Source organism: Toxotes jaculatrix, chromosome 11, assembly GCF_017976425.1.
Source record: "Toxotes jaculatrix isolate fToxJac2 chromosome 11, fToxJac2.pri, whole genome shotgun sequence".
NCBI classification, from domain to species: domain Eukaryota; kingdom Metazoa; phylum Chordata; class Actinopteri; family Toxotidae; genus Toxotes; species Toxotes jaculatrix.
The window spans coordinates 14,719,132-14,737,013 of NC_054404.1; the positions used below are offsets into that span (position 1 = coordinate 14,719,132).

Sequence of the window (17,882 nt, forward strand, 5' to 3'; positions counted from 1 at the left end):
ACATGCAAAGATTTATACTAAAAAAAAAAAAAAGTTTTCAGCAGGTGTATCTTTGGTACATTAGCACATACAGACTAAAATAACTGAAAAAAGGCACTTAAACCAAACAAAATCCTGATCCTGATTTGCTTTGGGTGATTATTTGAAATGTTGTGTGTGAAAGTGGAGGAGTTTTCATGTAAGAAAGGGTAAAGGGAGGATAGGAAATGAAAAAGCAGGCAGAGGTACAAGGAGAGTGGGATAAACAAACACTTCTGGTCATTTCATCTCAGAAATGTGAACATACTGTCCTGAATAAATCAAAACATCTCTCAGGTAGAAAAACTCACCAGAACATGCTAGATTACTGCAGCACATAAAAAAACAATGTTTTGTGTGTCGTCTTCTTTCTGTTTTTTTCCTGCTGGCTCCTTCTGATGGAGACAGGGCTGGCACAAAACATATTCACAAGACTAGAGGTTAATGGATCGAAGGCACCACACCAACCACAGCCCAAGGGAAGAAAGTGTGAAAAATGTTGTGTGCTCAGGGGAGATAATCCAACAGTCTTTCTGTCTCTGCCAGAGTGGCTCTTAGTTCCCTGCAGGTCCCTTTACATCCAGAGACTGGTGGGCGGCCCCTGCCTGGAGGTTGCAGGCTGACGGGTCACAGTAACCATTAGGACCAGCTGCGCCGGGAGGCCCAGGCACACCGGGCTGTCCAGGAACGCCAGGAGGTCCCCTCTGCCCGTCCTGACCATCCTTTCCGTAGCCAGGTTTGCCAGGCTCACCTGTGATCACAAAATTCATTTTAGGATGACAGTTGCTGGGTTTAGCATAGGGTCATATTTTTTTGAAGTCTATGTTAATACAATAGTCATGTGCCCTTATATGTAATAAAAAAGTTTGTGGTTGCTGTGATTGTTCCTTCTGTCCACAGCGTCCTTCAAAAGATGCCTTCCCAACTCAATTTCAGTGTCAAACTCAATCTGCTGAAGCCTCATATTAGCTTCAGGTGAACTTGGAACATATTTTTATACCAAAGATGGAGGGTGTGGATTTTGTCCCTTATCCTTTACACTGGGAACGTGTTAAGAATGGGAGTGCAGCAACAAAAAAACAGTTTGTTTTATGACAAAAAAATACTACCCACACTTTAAAACAGAGGAGAAGTTTTAAAAGTTAAAAAATGTACTCACCAGGAAGTCCAGGAGGTCCTGGCTGACCTTTAGGTCCTCGTGCAGTGGGCCCTCTGGAGCCTTTGTCTCCCATTTCACCTGTAACACGTATCATGCAATGAATATATTTGTGCGTATCAAACAATGACAAATGTGCCATTATTTCATTTGATAACAGGTGATGATTCTCTCATCTCACCCCAAGCAGGGACACCTTCATTACCTTTAGGTCCTTTCACTCCAAGAGGGCCTGGCGGCCCTTTGAGTCCCGGAAGGCCTCTCACTCCAGCCTGCCCTGGGAAGCCATTGTCTCCTGGAGCCCCAGGAGGCCCTGGAGGTCCGGGTTTTCCAGGTAAACCAGCTACGCCAGACTCTGGCCTCCTTAAACTAGCTGCTAACTGGGCCAGCTGTTCTGTTGGAGCACAGCAGAAAGAAGATGGTGAACCAGAAAAACCATCAGATGCAAAATGGCGAAAAACATGTTGTATGTTTCTAAACAGCTGTAGCCCACTGTTGTCGAGGGAGTTTTTAAGACATAACACTTTGTAATAAATCATGCCATAGCATAAAAAGGCTCATTTCTGAAAGCCCACAGCAATTCTTGTCGAAGAGATGGTCCAACAGCTCTTGTACTTGGGTTCAAAGTGAAGCAGAGCGAGGTAAAACTGTGGTCACGATATCCCTCGAGCTTCCCCCGTTTTTCAACTTTTTTCCATGGAACCTCAGTAAATTGAGCAGAAAGGAGATAATACTCTTTATTTCAAGCAATCAGTGACAGAAAATGTATGTTCATGGTGCAAAGGATCTAATATTAATCTCCTGTGGCTCCTTGCTGCATGGTACTTTGCACTTAAGATTCCAGTTTTCTGGCTGCTGATGAAAATTCATGCAGCAGCTGCTCGATTGCTCTTTCTTAAGATTTCCTTTCCAGGCAGACTCTTTGCTTGGAGCAGAGGAGTGCAGGTCTGCTGGAGGTGAAATTAATTTTTCAGCACATCGGGTATAAAAAAGTCATGAGTGTAGGAGATGAGTTGTGAAGACGTAAGAGCAAAAGAATGAAGAGAACAGAGGTTGTGACTTCAGTGGAACATTTCTAAAGCTCGGGGAAGGAATTTTTTCATCCATCAAATAAACAAAGGCTGAAGCTTATTTCATGTTTTGGTTATGAGACCTTCCCTTTTTGAACTTCAGAGTATTCACCAACCGCCCAGATCAATGAGACACCAGAAGGGCGGCTATACGTGTGATTGTCTAATGAGGCATTCTGGGAAAGATTAAAGTCAAGAAATGAGGCACAAAGGAATGATAAATGGGGTCAAAAGCCTATCTTTCTTACCTTGCATGACTCGCATGCAAACTTGTTTGATGTGCTGATCACTTGGTTCTTTACCCTGGAGAGAAAAAGATGACTTAATAGATTTCATTACAGTCTCTAAAACATTTAAGTCAAGACTCCGCAGTTCTGTCATCAAGTGAAAACCGCACTGCTCCTATGTTTACTTATTTTCACTGCAGTTGTGAGGTTACTCGGTCCTCTTTGGGATCAAAGTGCAGTGTGGTGAGGCTAAAAATGAGGCTCCCTTTGTAGTCTCCTGAAAAGCTGGTATATTGGACATATGTACAAGGGTTTCAGTGATAATGGTTTTAAATCTTAGTTCTGATTTTTCCGATCTCGATGAGGAAACGTTCTTTCTGATCGCCTCCTCTACGGGGATGTCAGAGCGCCAACGAGCCTGCAGCAAGTGAGGATTCAGTTCCTATACTGAAGCCATTTAAAATTCCCAAATAACAACATTTTCAGTGCATCTTACTCATGTGTTTTGATTAATTCCCAGCTGCTGAAAAATATTAGAGTTTAGACTTTTCGGGCTTATTGCACAAGTTAAAAATATAAGAAGGGTATTAGAACAAAGATAAAAGTGTGCAGGGAGAAGTATTCAACCCAGAGGGACTTATTAATGGCCTCTACCTAAGTTTTTTTGTTCTGTAGGCTTTAAAAAGAAATAATTTCCAAAACTTAGTATGTCTTCTTGCGAATTGATCATCATTCTTAAGAAGTTTTGGGATGATAGGTACTAGATGACAATGTGGATGTGTGAATTTGTTTTTGAAAGTGAAACATGAAGTGATTCATCTGACAGGAGTGACAGAGGAAGTTAGAAACTCAAATCACTATCGTGGCTTTTCTGAGTGGAAGGACTGGCAGTGATCTAAGTGCTACCAGTATGCTGAATTCAATGCATTAAAAGTCAGGATTTTTATGTACAAATACAAGAAAATTAAAGCTGTGCAAATTGTGTGATTTGTAGGTAAAATGTGTGCTGTGCATAAATAAGATTTGCTGACCAGAACAAATAGGTGTTTTCCATTTGTATGACTTTAAACATCGACAAAAATAATGACGTGGCTCCCCAACCAGACTGTCTTACACCTACTATACAAAAGGTTGTTATAAAAATCACTTCAGATTTAAAGATCTTTGCCATGAGATGATTGCATTGTTTTTGCCTGTCCCTTCTAAGTCTTAGTGCTAAATCAAAACATTTAGGCCTGAGAGTTTTTCTCTGTCACACAGCTGCACAGGTATTGTAGTTATCCTCATACACTTTCTTTACACCCTTGACTTGAAGTGTTTTCTCTAGGACCTACCGGAGGTCCCTGGGATCCTCTGACTCCAGGTAGACCCCTGTTCCCTTGCATGCCCCGTGGTCCAGGTGTCCCAGAAGGCCCCTCAATGCCAGGCTGCCCTCGACTTCCCTCAGGACCTCTTCTGCCAGGTTCGCCGGGGTTACCGACCTTGACAGAAAATAAGACACCAGACCAGATAAAATATTACAAAACTGCAACACTGGTTTGACCCCAACGGAAAATACTAAGATACCAGGTAAAAATCTGTTTGAACTCACCTCTCCTTTAGATCCAGCTTCTCCTGATTCGCCCTATGTCACCAATGATAAAACACAGAGGGTGGAAACACAGATAGTTATTCTCTGGTGAGATTCTATTGTGAATAGAATTGTTGAGTAGGCAAAATAAGTTAAAGTAACAACTTACAACTTCTCCTTTGTCGCCAGGGTTTCCCTCATCACCTTGTACTCCCTATGAAAACACAGTCCATAAATGATTTATGCAAAGCAACCTGCTCGTTCTTTAAACGCAGCATTACTATTAAGACATAATTAGTTAGCATCAGGATTTCACACCTGCTCTCCTTTGGGTCCTGTTTCTCCACGTTCTCCCTGTAACAAAAAACAAAGCAAACTAACTTAATGATCGTTACAAGAGGAATGTTCTATTTGACTCCACTAGAGGGAGCTAATCAGCTGTTTGTTGTTGAACATTAATCTCTCTCTAACTGTTCAAGACAATGGTCCCAAAATCTGAAAACATCTCTGAAAGGGGACTGTGGTGTTTTCTTACCCGCTCTCCTTTTACCCCAGGAAGGCCAGGAGGACCAGGGAGACCAGGGAGGCCAGGGTCACCTTTGGGTCCCTGTAACAAATAACATGCACATGTGATCAATAGAAACATCTAAGCAGGGGTATATTAAATATGTTGAGATTCGCTGCAGCTTATAAAAGACAAAACACTGCACTTAGGCTATTTCACTAAGCTTAACTCCTTTTAGCACTGGTGAAATTACTCCAATATCAACAGTTATACTAAATAACTCCTGTTTAAAAGTAAGGATGTGATGTGTACTAGGGTACTTCCACACATTGTGCTCATAAAAGCTTAGCATTGCTACTTATACTTATTCTCTCCGCCATGTTTGTGTGTGCCATTCCCTCTTTGATCACTGACCGACTGTCTGAGGAATGCCAGGAGAACAGAGGGCTCATTCAGCCTGCTGCTTACTGGTCTCCCCTTACTGTGAAAATAGACCTCATGTGAGATCCAGGCTCAGTCTATTCTCTGAGACATTCCAGTGAAACAACAGCCAGGACTATACTCTCTGAGGCTTCCCTCCTTTTCAGCTTCTTTCTCTCAAAGTAATTATCATTTGGTGCCTCTCGTTCTGTATAGTTTCTCCATAGGTTTTTCTATATATTACTGCTAGTGATGTTAGATGTGCACTGGCTGCTGTCAGTTAAAACCTAAATTTAATTAAATCGTGCGTGCGTTTATAGCTTACCCTGGCACCTGGCTTGCCAGCTGGACCTACAGGGCCTTGCTCTCCTATATCTCCCTGTGGGGAAGAGAAAATGATTTTTTAAAAAAAGGGTTGAGTTTAAAGTTTGAAAAAAAAAATTAAAGTAAGACTATAGAAATTTAGCTGAGAAAAATACTCACAGGCTCACCAATGGGTCCAGCAGGTCCCACCTCTCCTTGCTCTCCGCGCTCACCCTGTGGTGTGACAGCAAAATGACACAGTGACACAACAGAGGTGACAAAGATCAGGATGGAGTCTCAACATATGCTGCTCATACTTACTGTTTTGCCAGCAGGTCCCATTGTTCCAGGGAGGCCTGCTTGACCAGCGTCTCCCTGCACAGAAACAACCAAAATGCCTTTCAAATTTGGAAAATTTCAGAAAAAAATAAAATAAATAAAAGCAAGTAACAACTAAAAATATTTAATTATTGATCAAACAAACAACCTTAGGGCCACTCAAGCCTTTTGGTCCAGGTGCACCAGGCAAACCCTAAAAACAAAGAACATTTTTTGAAGAGATACAACAACAACAAGGAGACAAAAACAAAGGAGAAATATTTCTAACAGCAAGTGTTATTCTTTCAAGGGAATTCACCTGACTGTGAGAAACACTGGAGCGTGAAGAAGGCTGGCTTAGTGGAAGAAAATTATTTGTCGGAGCTTTTAACCCAAATAAGCTTAAGGTGGTAAAAGTGTTCTCGGTATTTAAACCTGTGATGACTTTGACACCAACAAAATCATTCTTAATGCTTAATCTTAAAGCACAGTCAGGGTGTTCATGTTTGCCAAATGATTCTCATTAGTGCCTTTGATTAGACTAATCACAAATTAGAGGGCTGGAAAAACTTTGCTCTTACATTTATGCTTGAGAAAGACAGTAATCACAGAGCCTGCTGTATGTGTTTAATACCACAGCAGAGTGGGACTCAGTAGTATTTGCTTGAAATGTCAACGTACAGAATGTAGGTCAGCTTTGTTATATATTATAAAATATAAGATCCAAAAAACATTCTTCTGACTGCTGCTTGTTGCTGCAATTTCTATGTGGAGATAAGTACTGTATTGCACTGCAGTGTGCATGAGCTATGGTGCTTTAAACTCCTCCTGGGGAGTTTACTCAGGTGCATCCAATCGGAGTCAGTCTTGACAGTTTGGGGTTAAAGGTCGTACTCACAGGAAGCCCCTGAAGTCCAACCTCTCCAGGAACGCCTGGCTTCCCAATGTCTCCCTGCAGAGAAACAGACAGTGGAAAACTGGAGTTGATACTGCTCCTAACAACAAAATAGCCAAGCCTTGTTTTCATTGTTTTCAATTAATGCTCTACCTTTGCACCCGGCATCCCAGGAATACCCTCGCGACCATCCACACCTGGTAAACCCTGGTTATAAAAGGGACAAAATAAAATGAGTCGTTTCTACAAAATGTATCCGAAAAATATGTTTATTTGTCATCACCGATGAGACACTCACAGCCTCCCCCTTGGGACCTGGCAGGCCTGTGATTCCTCTTGGCCCTTGAACGCCCTGAACAACATATCAACAGTACAGTTACCATTTGTAGCAGCTGTACAAAACGTTTTTAGCATTTAAAAATGTTTATGTCCATGGCGATGAGGTGTGTCTACTGACCGTTTCGCCTTTAGGACCAAGCTCGCCCATCGCACCTCTCTGGCCTTGATCTCCCTGAAATGATGTATTGAATCATATGTGACTCATCTAGACCACATCTGCTTAAAAAAAAAAAAGCTTTTATTTTGTGTGACAAACTTACAGCTGCCCCCGCGACACCCTGCGGACCTGGATCTCCATCAAGACCTCGAGGTCCCTGCCAGAGAACAATGATAGTGTTGGTCTTACAATGTGTTTTAAGAATTTTACAATAATAGATTACAGTTAATGGAATTCACCCTGAATTTGCAAGTAATTCAGGAGGAAGTGGGTTCATGGCCTTAAAAAAAAAATAAACATGCTTACCATTTCTCCCTTGGTGCCCATCATTCCCATGGCTCCACGAATTCCCTGAGGGCCCTAAAACAACAACAGATCCAACGGGTGCCTCAGCAAGCAGACCTGACATAGTAAAGAATGACCTATAACTCGAAAGGCTCTAATGTATCATCTGTTAAATACAGTATCTCACCACTGGTCCTTGGGATCCAACCTCCCCTGGACTTCCCTGGTCTCCCTCCTCACCCTGGGTGAAGATAAATAGCATAAAGTCAATCAGATGAAACACTGAACAACAAATGTAACTACATTATGAGTGAAACCATATGCTAACTCACAATGTAACCGGCATCCCATCAGTGCTTCTCTTAACAGAAAAATGAACACGTAGGCTGCTCCTATCAACTGTGTGTTAATTAGAAAATGAGGCCGCCATTGTGAGATGTGTTTAATACCCACTTCTTAATGGATTGTAAGGGGGCAAAAGCAGACGATTTAACTCCAAATTACTGTGCTCCTGCTTTACAAATTACAAATAATTTATTTGCTGACTCTGTGGCTGACCTGAGGAGGCACATCCATTAAGATGGATAACAGTTCAGGTCTGAGGCTGTGCACATTTTCCATTGTTAAAAAGGCAATTTCTTCTTTTAATTATGTGTATTAGAACGGGTGTAAACAATACATCGCTGATAATCAAATATTACACAACCAACAGAGATGAACGCAGTGAAACAGGCCGGCTGGAGTTTGCATCATAGAGCAAGAGAGAAATGAGAAAATTGTCTTAATTTTGTTTGATTGTCTGACACTAAAAATTAAGAATTCATCTTCTTCTAATGGAGACAATATTTCGGGTCTCCAAAAAGACAAAGATAAAAGTCAACCATACTTTTGACTTATTGAAAGATATGTCTTCGATCTCTGGTCATTTTGAAGTCTTAGAGTTTAAGTGAAAGAAATTGCTGATGTTGTTGTATGTAATAAGTGATCACTGTTTGTGTTCATTTCAAATAAGTGAAGTACCGCATGTTTTTGCAAATAACTGGGCTGCTCAATACAACCGTGTGTCAGTGTGCAACCTTTCAAATACGTACATAATTTATATTTCAGTATTCTTCGGTATATCATAAAATAATACACTTTCAACCTCAGCATAACATCTGGTTATTTCATTGTTAACTGTAAACAACTTTATATTTGTGAATTTGTGAGTGGAAAACAGGCACAAGGCTTCTCAAATGAAACTTTCAATGAAGGAGAAAATCATTCCCAGGGACGGAGCACAGACTGACAGTAAATCAAATCCTGGCACAGGGTGATAAAGGGAGATAGGCCCAGACTCATTTCCATTTATATAGTGCATGGACACATTACGGGGAGAGGGTAGTTGTGCTTGAACATCATTTCAAATAAATCATCCCCCGTGCATTACAAGGAGTCAGAGGCATTACACACAGGCATGTATCACTTCCTCTTGAAATAGAGCACAAATAATGCTTGTCTCAAAGGTGCTGGGAATCACTTCTTCACATTTAAGTCATGGATAATTTTTTTTTTATGTGAAACGTGGCGTGTGTGACAGTTGTGGAGGGAAATTCATGTTTTTAAGTAACTATTTATGCAGTTTTATGTGAGTATAAATTTACGTTGTTGATGTATGAAATGTTTATAACATTTTATATGACTAGACAAACTTGAGTTGACAAACAGAGATTTTTCTCTAAGCAGAACCGAGTTTACCTTATGCCCTTGTTTCCCCGGTTCTCCAGCTTCCCCTTTTACACCTTTGTGGCCCTGGAAACACATAGAGAAAAAAAGGAGCATCAATTAAACACACGATATATAGGGAGACTAACATGATTTTAGTGTGACACAAAACACTTTAACCCTGCTTCTCACCTTCATGCCAGGAAGACCGGGGTGTCCAGAGGTCCCCGGTGGACAAGAGTTTGGACACTAAAAAATACAAACACAAAAAGTTAGAAAATATTCCTTACATTTTATGCAACAAAGTCTCAGTCATAATCTCCAGAAAACAATTTACCAGGTCGGCACTGCCTTGCATCCCAGCTGCACCCTGGAATTAAGAGGAAATACAAATTAACACTTTCATATTTCAAGATATCATCATCATGATGACTAAGGAGTTTGTAAATCACTGGAGGAAGAGTGCAGTAATGGCATCACGAACAAGGCCAAATTAATTTCATGCTTCCATCATGTTGCTTCCCTTGTAATATATAAAGTCAAATGTAATCATTCATTCATCATCAACCTGTGTCACTTACTCTGGGCCCTGTTGGTCCACGAGGTCCTTGTGGCCCTCTCACACCCATGGCCCCCTGTGGAAAGACACATAAGATGTGTCAAAATACAAAACACAAGGAAACTGCATATAATATAACTGTATATTCACAAACATTGGTATGAAATCCAACATCCTATAGGCAAAATTATATAAAAATAAGTCAAATATAAATCTGAACTACAAAGGACAGATGCATCCTGGGTTATGAAATACCAATAAAAATGGCTCTTGAGGCAATTTGAATAATATAATAATTTGTTATTTTTTGTTGATTTCCTCACCTCAAAGCAATTTTTAAAGTTTCTTAGAATGTCTGAAAAAGGTAAAACTGCTGAATCTGTCTATCTTCAGTTTGACAAGAAAATGCTTAAACTTCAAGCTGGTAAAATACAGCACTTTTTGATGATCACATAATCAGTGTATGGTGCACATACCACCACCTCAGTGCTCATGCAGACAGTATTTGATGCTGCGGTCTATCTTCTAGTCTGTAATCCTAATTTAAAACAAACTAACAGTCTATTACTCTCTACTCACAGGTGGTCCAACTTTTCCCACTTCACCCAGAAGTCCTACAGGCCCGGGTGGTCCCTGTACAAAGTCACATTTCAGGTATTCAGCATTAACACAACTTTGAGAAAGACTACCAAAATTTGATATAAACTGTGGTACTGATTGTGTAGCATAAACAAATGACTTACGGGGGGTCCATCTGGCCCAACACCCTAAGGAGACACATATACAGTATGATTCAGTGTGATGATTATGAAGATGTGAAGATTATGTATTTTCCAGACATTCATGGGTTGATCCTTGTACTGACAGGTTCAGAGAGAAAATGCTACTCACAGCTGCCCCACGAGGTCCAGGTTTTCCAGGTTCACCCTACAGGATGAAGATAATACATTAGAAACTTAGATGGACACTGAGACAAACACAGAAATACTGTGTTCAGGTAAAATTGACCTGTCTGAGCCAGCAGACGGTCTAAGTTAACATTCCTCCAGATCATCACATGACTGAGCTGGGCACATTTGACCCAGCAATGTTTAGCCTAATGAGGACCGATGTTGGGGCTTCATTCCCCACGGAGATTACACAGAAGACTTGCAGGATTAAGTCTCATTTGTCATGAGGAATTGGTTTATGCACTGCGGCTCTCGCTGCCATGCCAAAAGACTGGACAGCAGCTTGGCACCATTTCACTGACAGTCTCTGAAGCAGGAAAGCAAAGGCTCATTAGTCACTTACTTTCTGTCCGGGGGGTCCGTCAGGCCCAGGATCTCCAATAGGGCCGGTCAAACCCTGCAGAGAAGAGACATCAAAACAAAGCTTAGAGCATTTTAGTGTCTGTATTCTTTCACCTTATTTAAAAAAAAAAACATTAGCAAGTTAAATGTACCTGCTACATCAGAAGCCAATACTTTCCCCCCCTCTGTCAATATTTCTGAATGCAGTGTCCAATCTCCATATATTACATAATAACACAATCAACATTGGGAGGAGTCCTATGTATTCATAAGTGGGATTAACTTGACTATAACCATCCCGTCTAAAGTGTTTCAATATATATACTACATTGTCGCTTCAGGATCATCAGTCACATTGAAATTGAAGCTCTGTTTTTGACCATTTCATGACATTCACAAGAGTGTGTTCAACTTAAACAGACACGCAGAAAAAAAAAATCAGCACCAGGGCAGAGGGCAAAGCTCTCAGACTGCAAACCAAGCAGAGAGCAGCATTCCTCTGGCTCATTTCAAACAAGCCCACTGAAAGAGGTCATTCCACACTGTTTTGAGGATTCTCAACAGGAGATACCAACAGCGACCAGCCAACAAAGCTGCTATTGTTTTCAGAATCCCGGTAGATGTATCGAGCTATAACACAGCAGGTGAATCATAATTCATGAAAGAAATACATTTTGTAAAAGTTTATAACACCACATTCTGAATGAGTGTCGACATAAACTGATACTTTATCTGCCTAAATCTAAAATGTGAGTTACATTCACCTACAGTCCATCATCAGCACCAGTATTATGTAAGTAAGATATTTTCCTAACCCTCCTTTAAACTCTAGAAGGAGCCAGGGGTAATTACACTCAGGTCCTGGTTTGCCCTCTTAGAAAGGAAATCTGGATTTGTTCATCCTGTTTTAATAAATTCCTCACATTTTTGCAACCCCCCCCCCCCCCCCCCCCAAAAAAAACCTCTAAGTTTCATTGGTCACTCATGACTATTAAGTGTAAACATAACCTATATGGTGGGAGGATCACACTTTGTAGTTCCACCCCGTTGTAGGCTTGTAGCCAGCAATGAAGCAAACTCACAATACATAAAATATAAAACTTAGAGCACTCACATCGTTCCCAGGAATTCCAGGTAATCCTGAAGAGCCGGGTTTACCTGCATCTCCATCAGGTCCCTAAAAACAAAGGTTCCACATGCACACAAAATTCAGGGGAAAGCCTTACAATGAAAAGCCATGCAATACATCATTTTAATCTGTTATTTAATGTTATAATTACAGGAGGACCATCCTCGCCATCTGCTCCTCTTTCCCCCTGCAACAAAAGACATTCAAGGCTTTAAGCAGAGCCAAATGTGAACTATTTGCAAAGTATTACATGCATTCATGTGGACAGTGTTACAGAACTGAGAGCACTTACAGCAATGCCATCAATTCCTGGGACACCTGCAGGTCCAGGAGGGCCAGGAGGTCCATCACTCCTCTGAGTAAAATAGTAATAATAAAATAGTGAAATATCTGCTTAAATTTCTGAAAATGGGCCTCTCAATTTTTGCCATTTCTTACACTGACATCCTGCTACACAGAGAATATGAAAAAGTGAGAACAGGTGCACCATATTAATGTATGTTGCTAGAAGACAAGACTGTCTCTTGGCTACACTGAAATAGCTTACAGCCTATAGAGAGGATTTCTACCTGCAGAAACACGTCAGCAAGAGACAGAACTTTGCCAAAATAAATCTTAAAAAAAACCTAACTCCAGACAAAAAAGTGGCACACCTAACTTTTTTTCCAGGACAGATGTCCAATAAATGTACTGAATAAAACAACTCCAACATCTCACCACAATTTTAAATGGATGTTGTTATTTTAGCAGGAGAGCCAGGAGACCACTCACCTGCACCTCTGTCACATCAGTCTGTAGAGACAAATAGAGAAAAAAGAGAGAGAGAGATAAATGTAAGTCTTACTTGAGCGGAGCAAATAAGGACAAGCTGCAGGAGCAGGAGCAGAAGTGGCCCTCTAACACTGGGGGCCCGAGCCATGATCTTCCCGTGGGCAGGAAAGGTAAAAGTTATAGTCCTTTCTCTGGGAATTGTTGGGCTGAAGGAGCCCCCGACAAAACAACCCAACTGAATCCCCTTCAGCTATCTAGGCCGTCCGCTGTCCCATAGCCATCAGGGGCTCATGTTTATTCATACGCCGCCTGGTTACAGGAAGCCATTGGAGGGTCTGCGGAGGGGACACCGCGGGGAGGGGCCACACAGCACACACCGCCAATAGGCAGGATCAGCGGGCTATTTAACTTCTGCAATTACCCCAAATGACAATTTTAACTTTGGACTCTAATCATCAATAATCATTATATGGAGACAAGTGGCGGCAAAGACACGTGATTTTAGTTCCCTTTCCATTAAAGGCACATTTGTCTCCTCTAACCAAACCAATATTTGATCTTTTTTTAATAGATGTAGTTTGTAGACTGTAGTTTATTAAGTTTCCATTCTTACCGATGTCCTGGCTGGGAGGTCATAACAAGGTTCCGCCCTGGCTCGCGTCACATCACAGTGAATCAGCATTGACTGAAGTTCAAACTTGATAAATAAACAAAGGAAAATAATACATTAAAACAACCGATCGTCTGTAGGAGCGACAGGCCGATGGTTGCATTTTTGCAACATAAGAGAAAAGCAAAAAGAAAGCTATGTTTTTGCAGTCTGGGAGTCAGTTTCTAAACATTACCATGGGCAACATACGCTTGGGCTACATATGCCAAGGAGTTGTAAGGTGGTCATGCATGTGGTTGCAATGCACAGCCAAGGAGCACATGACTAATCTTTGGAAACCATGCACCTGAGCTGCACGGTGTGGCGGCTACTGCAGGATGGGTTAGCCTGTGCACAGCTCGGGCTCTTCACCAGAACCTGCAACAAATTCCACATATTTGTCGGCAAAGCCTGAATGGAGGGAGAGCTGACTGCAGACAAACCGAACATGATGGTGAGAAAACACAGGGATTCCCAAACGTCTGCATGTCAAGGACTCCCCGAATAGTGTCTGCTTACAATATCGCATATATAGTCAGACAAGAGTGTAGAATTATATAAATCAAAAGTAAATTAATAGTTTTTATTTCCCTTTGATTTTGTCAACTCACTGCTGTTGCTCGCTGGGAAATTGCCCTTCAAAAGGAGTGTATACTTTAATGCGAAAGGACACAGTGTCCTGCAGTGTTTGTCTTCACCTCAAAATACTAAATGAGGGGGTATGGAATGATCAATCAAGTTAAGGTGGAGCAATAAAAACACATCTGGAGCTCAAAGTTTTTATGCAAAATAAGTGTCTAAGATTCATAATCCATTTAATGTAGGTGAGAAAATGTTTCGCCCTGGTTAAAGCTCTAACAATTCGTCAAGTTTTATGAGCTCACTCTACATTTTGTATTTAGCCTAAAACTTCAGTATAAACTGAATGTAAAGGCATCACTTACGTTTAGAAATGCATATTAAGTGTCAAACAGTCAGATAATGCTGTAAATGTTCCTGCTTTTCATTGCTTGCGTGAACTTTTGCACTGTGGTAGAAACCTCACACGTCAGAGACGTACCGGGATTGCCATCACTGGGTTGTCCTTGAGTTTTCCTATCAACGTGAACCCATCCAGACTGACTTTCTGCCGGAGTGATATGCTCTGAGAACCGATCATGACACAGTCCACGAAAAGAGTGACAGAGCGCCTGCTGACGTCCAGGAGGACTCTGTGCCATCGATCATTGAAGAGAAAAGCCAGGTGGCTGAACACAACAGTCTGCCTCCCGGTGTCCAGCGCTGTGAAGGTAAACTCCAGAGACTTAGACTCCCCGTTGAGTCTGACGGCCAGCTGCTCGTTGCCATTCATATCCTGCATTTGCCAGATATTCCAGTTTTTGTTTATGGTGCTGGCACTCATGCGCAGCACGGCCACAAATGCAAACTCCTCCGGAAGTCCCAGGGGATATGCTGATCTGAAACAGAGAAGATAGGTTATTATGAAAACCCCAAACTTACATCTTCCATTAAAAATCAGAATTCCAATTAGGATTATTAAGTTTTGAACATTAATTGTCTCATCTACTTTTGTCAGAAGAAATTCTTATTCTGTTTATAATGGTCAAATCATTTATTACATCATATAAAGTGTCATATTTGCATTGTATCATTTTAAGTTGCATTGCAGAAAGAATGTTATAGAGCTTATAAAACAAACCTTTGATATTCAGGACCATGGACAGGGTAAATGAAGTTATACCAGCTCAGCCACTAGATGTCAGTCTTCACTCACACAACTCCATTTTAACGCCCTGTAGCTCACCTTGTGTTGATTCTGAAGTTGAATGCTGGGCCTATCTGATAAGCAACATGCTGGGGAGATGATCCGGGAACTTTTTTGACAGTGCCCCTTCTTGCCAGCTCAGCAATGTGGAACTGGGACATAATATAAAATCCTAAGGAACAGAAGAGCGGTTTAACACAAAATCATCTCAGAGGTCTTGCAACAGTCGCTCAGGATCTTGAGTCGATCATTCTAGGGACTTGCTATGCTATTAAAGTATTCTTAAAACATTTCTATAGAGAGAAAATGTCACGCCATACACTAATAATGGAGTTTTTATAGTTTCACTTTAAACATATCAGGATCTGTATTATAATCTTGAGCTGTTCTGTAATATAATTTTTGTGAATCCACCTGGGAAACGATCCTCCCCGGCACTTATTTGAGGGCACATGGACTGCTGCTGCATTTGAATACCAACTTGAGATGAAAATCGCACAGCTGCAAGATGGAAACACAAAACAGCCCGTTAGTAGTCGAAGAGTGTGTGTGTGTTGTGGAGAGGGCATAAAAGCTCAGTGTTTGGAAAGCTGCACCACTGCCTTGAATAAATATTAGGCTAACTCTCACTGTTTGTGGTTTCCTCTTTAACATGTAAGCTCTAGATTTGCCTGTTCTTGCACATCTGGACAGGAAGTTAAAGGTCTTTATCAAGTTTGAGTAAATGGTTCACATACAACAGATTCTTCATTTCTCCATTTGCCAAGTCGGGGGCCAGCACTGTCTTAAACATCTAACACTGTTCATATGTACAACTCAGGGTTGATACTCTTATATCATACTTTGATGTTTTGCTACAAATGTATTCATCAATGCATTTAGCCCAAGTATTACCATTTAGTGTACAACTGAATCTATATACAGGCACACAGCTAGAGTCCCTAATCCAGCAATGTTTGTGCTGCTACACAAACCCACACCAGGATACACGTCATAAAATACAGATAAGAGCAGCAGTGTGTACAGATGGAAGACACAATAATGCAAACCCCTCACACAAAAGAGACAATGTAGTCATATAATAGGGGTCTTATATTGATGAATGTTGATTAGCAGATTTTGTCAGCTATGAAAGAGGTCTGCAACATGAAACAGCTAACAAAGCCCAACAGACCTCATTGAATATGTATGAGTAAAGAAAAAACACAAACACACAATTTATTCAATGTGTCAAGCATAACATATGACACAACACATGCCAAACACAGAGAAACTGTTCCAACAAAGAGAAAAAGTGCAAATTAACCAGTAAGGAAATGGTTAACAAATAGAGGATGTTTAAGGTTGACACTTACTCATAGCTGGCATGCAAGTGAGCATAACTCACCTTTGCAGAAATGCATTGCACTGGTAATTTTGTCACCTTAACATTGACCTGTTTTTCAAATACATGTTCATATTGTTTTGTCTTCCTTTTGTCATTGTTATCACACTGCAGAGGACTACTTACTCTGAGAGTGAAGTCCTGTGCAAAGATATTGTGGGATCACATAGCAGCAGCACAGTGAGTACAAAAGGATATTTCTGGAATGCAATCAGAAATTGTACATCTTTATTATGGTTAAGTATGTGTAGTACTTTTCATGATACTGGTAAATTGCAAACCACATTACATATATGTATAAATACAGTAACTACTAAGTCAGTTATTTACCTTTTGACTCCACCCATTTCATAGCTTGATTTGGAAATGAAAAAAAAAAACACCTGCTGCTGGATGTTTCTTCAGATTAGCTTCCAGGAGAGATCCTGTATAGTTGCTCCGTCAGCAGGAGTGAAAAACCTCAGGTCACAGTGAGGGGTCTCTTATAGGCTTGACTGTTGTCATTTATTTGGGGGAGTGAGTCAACAGTCCCCCACAGTGTCAACTCTGCATTCCACTGGAGTTCTCCTGCACCTACTTTGGATTTAATGTTAATCTTTCTTCAAGAAAACACTCACAGTCATATCCCATTTATAGTTCTATTTTCATTATGGAGTGTGTCATAAATGATTCCAAGAAATTAGCTGTGAAAACGATAATGTTACCCTCTGGTGCTTTCATTTGCCCAGCACTCTTGGGATCTACATTTTCTGTGATCTCTATGGTAGCACTGTATTCAGGCAGCATTGTTTCCAGTGCAGTCAAACTGAAAATCAAGAGACGCTGACTAAGGTGCAGTTCAGGCTGTGTTTGCTCTGTCAGGCCAAGAGACAAAAAAAAAACCCTTCATCCTTTTTGAAAGAGGCAATTCCCAAGATACTTGTATTTTACATTGTAGTAATAACATGTAGAATCAATAGAAATGCATTGTGTTGATCACCAGGAAACGTAGCTTTCATGATTTGTTGACAGGGAATTTCTTTGGTCAGGGAACTGGTTTAAAGAGCGAACCCCCTTTCCTCCCTGCTATTTATCACTTGTTTCAGTTTATAAGTTGATTGGCCTCTAGTAGCACCAATAAGTTAAATTGGACTTATTACACCCAGAACTCACTGCACATTCTGCAAAGAACAGCACTAAACCCCTCTTTGTTGGCAGGTTGCGTTAAGCCTATTCACAATAGGTCTGCAAACTCAGGCATACACACAGGGAAGAGGGAAAAAAACCCACAGGCATATCAGTGGCATCCATCTACATAGCCATCTACAAACAAACCTTGGACAGTAGTAGTCATTCTTCAACACTTAACCTGCTCATAAGTGACTTG

The 17,882-nt window shown here is 40.9% G+C and overlaps 1 protein-coding gene across 1 annotated transcript; it reads right to left on the bottom strand.

The window, feature by feature from the left end:
* Nucleotides 1–572: 572 nt before the first annotated feature.
* Nucleotides 573–17,302, bottom strand: LOC121189918 (collagen alpha-1(IX) chain-like). Its single transcript, XM_041050397.1, has 36 exons — nucleotides 17,221–17,302; nucleotides 15,172–15,304; nucleotides 14,428–14,824; nucleotides 13,332–13,415; nucleotides 12,792–12,869; nucleotides 12,240–12,302; nucleotides 12,099–12,134; nucleotides 11,933–11,995; nucleotides 10,820–10,873; nucleotides 10,418–10,453; nucleotides 10,270–10,293; nucleotides 10,106–10,159; nucleotides 9,549–9,602; nucleotides 9,305–9,337; nucleotides 9,160–9,216; nucleotides 9,001–9,054; nucleotides 7,451–7,504; nucleotides 7,285–7,338; nucleotides 7,082–7,135; nucleotides 6,940–6,993; nucleotides 6,781–6,834; nucleotides 6,636–6,689; nucleotides 6,486–6,539; nucleotides 5,757–5,801; nucleotides 5,591–5,644; nucleotides 5,450–5,503; nucleotides 5,292–5,345; nucleotides 4,577–4,648; nucleotides 4,360–4,395; nucleotides 4,211–4,255; nucleotides 4,063–4,095; nucleotides 3,806–3,952; nucleotides 2,493–2,547; nucleotides 1,380–1,568; nucleotides 1,178–1,255; nucleotides 573–769 (listed from the first exon to the last, which is right to left on the bottom strand). The coding sequence occupies exons 1-36, from the start codon at nucleotides 17,300–17,302 to the stop codon at nucleotides 573–575; spliced, it is 2,739 nt and encodes a 912-aa protein (XP_040906331.1).
* Between the last annotated feature and the right edge of the window lie 580 nt (nucleotides 17,303–17,882).

Excerpts from the sequence above, each read along its gene's own strand:
- LOC121189918 (XM_041050397.1), bottom strand. The coding sequence starts at position 17,302 with ATGCTGCCTGAATACAGTGCTACCATAGAGATCACAGAAAATGTAGAT. Across the intron at positions 10,294-10,417 it reads CTGGACCTCGTGGGGCAGCT|GGTGTTGGGCCAGATGGACC; the intron begins GTGAGTAGCATT and ends GTGTCTCCTTAG. Across the intron at positions 9,055-9,159 it reads CCGGTCTTCCTGGCATGAAG|GGCCACAAAGGTGTAAAAGG; the intron begins GTGAGAAGCAGG and ends ATGTGTTTCCAG.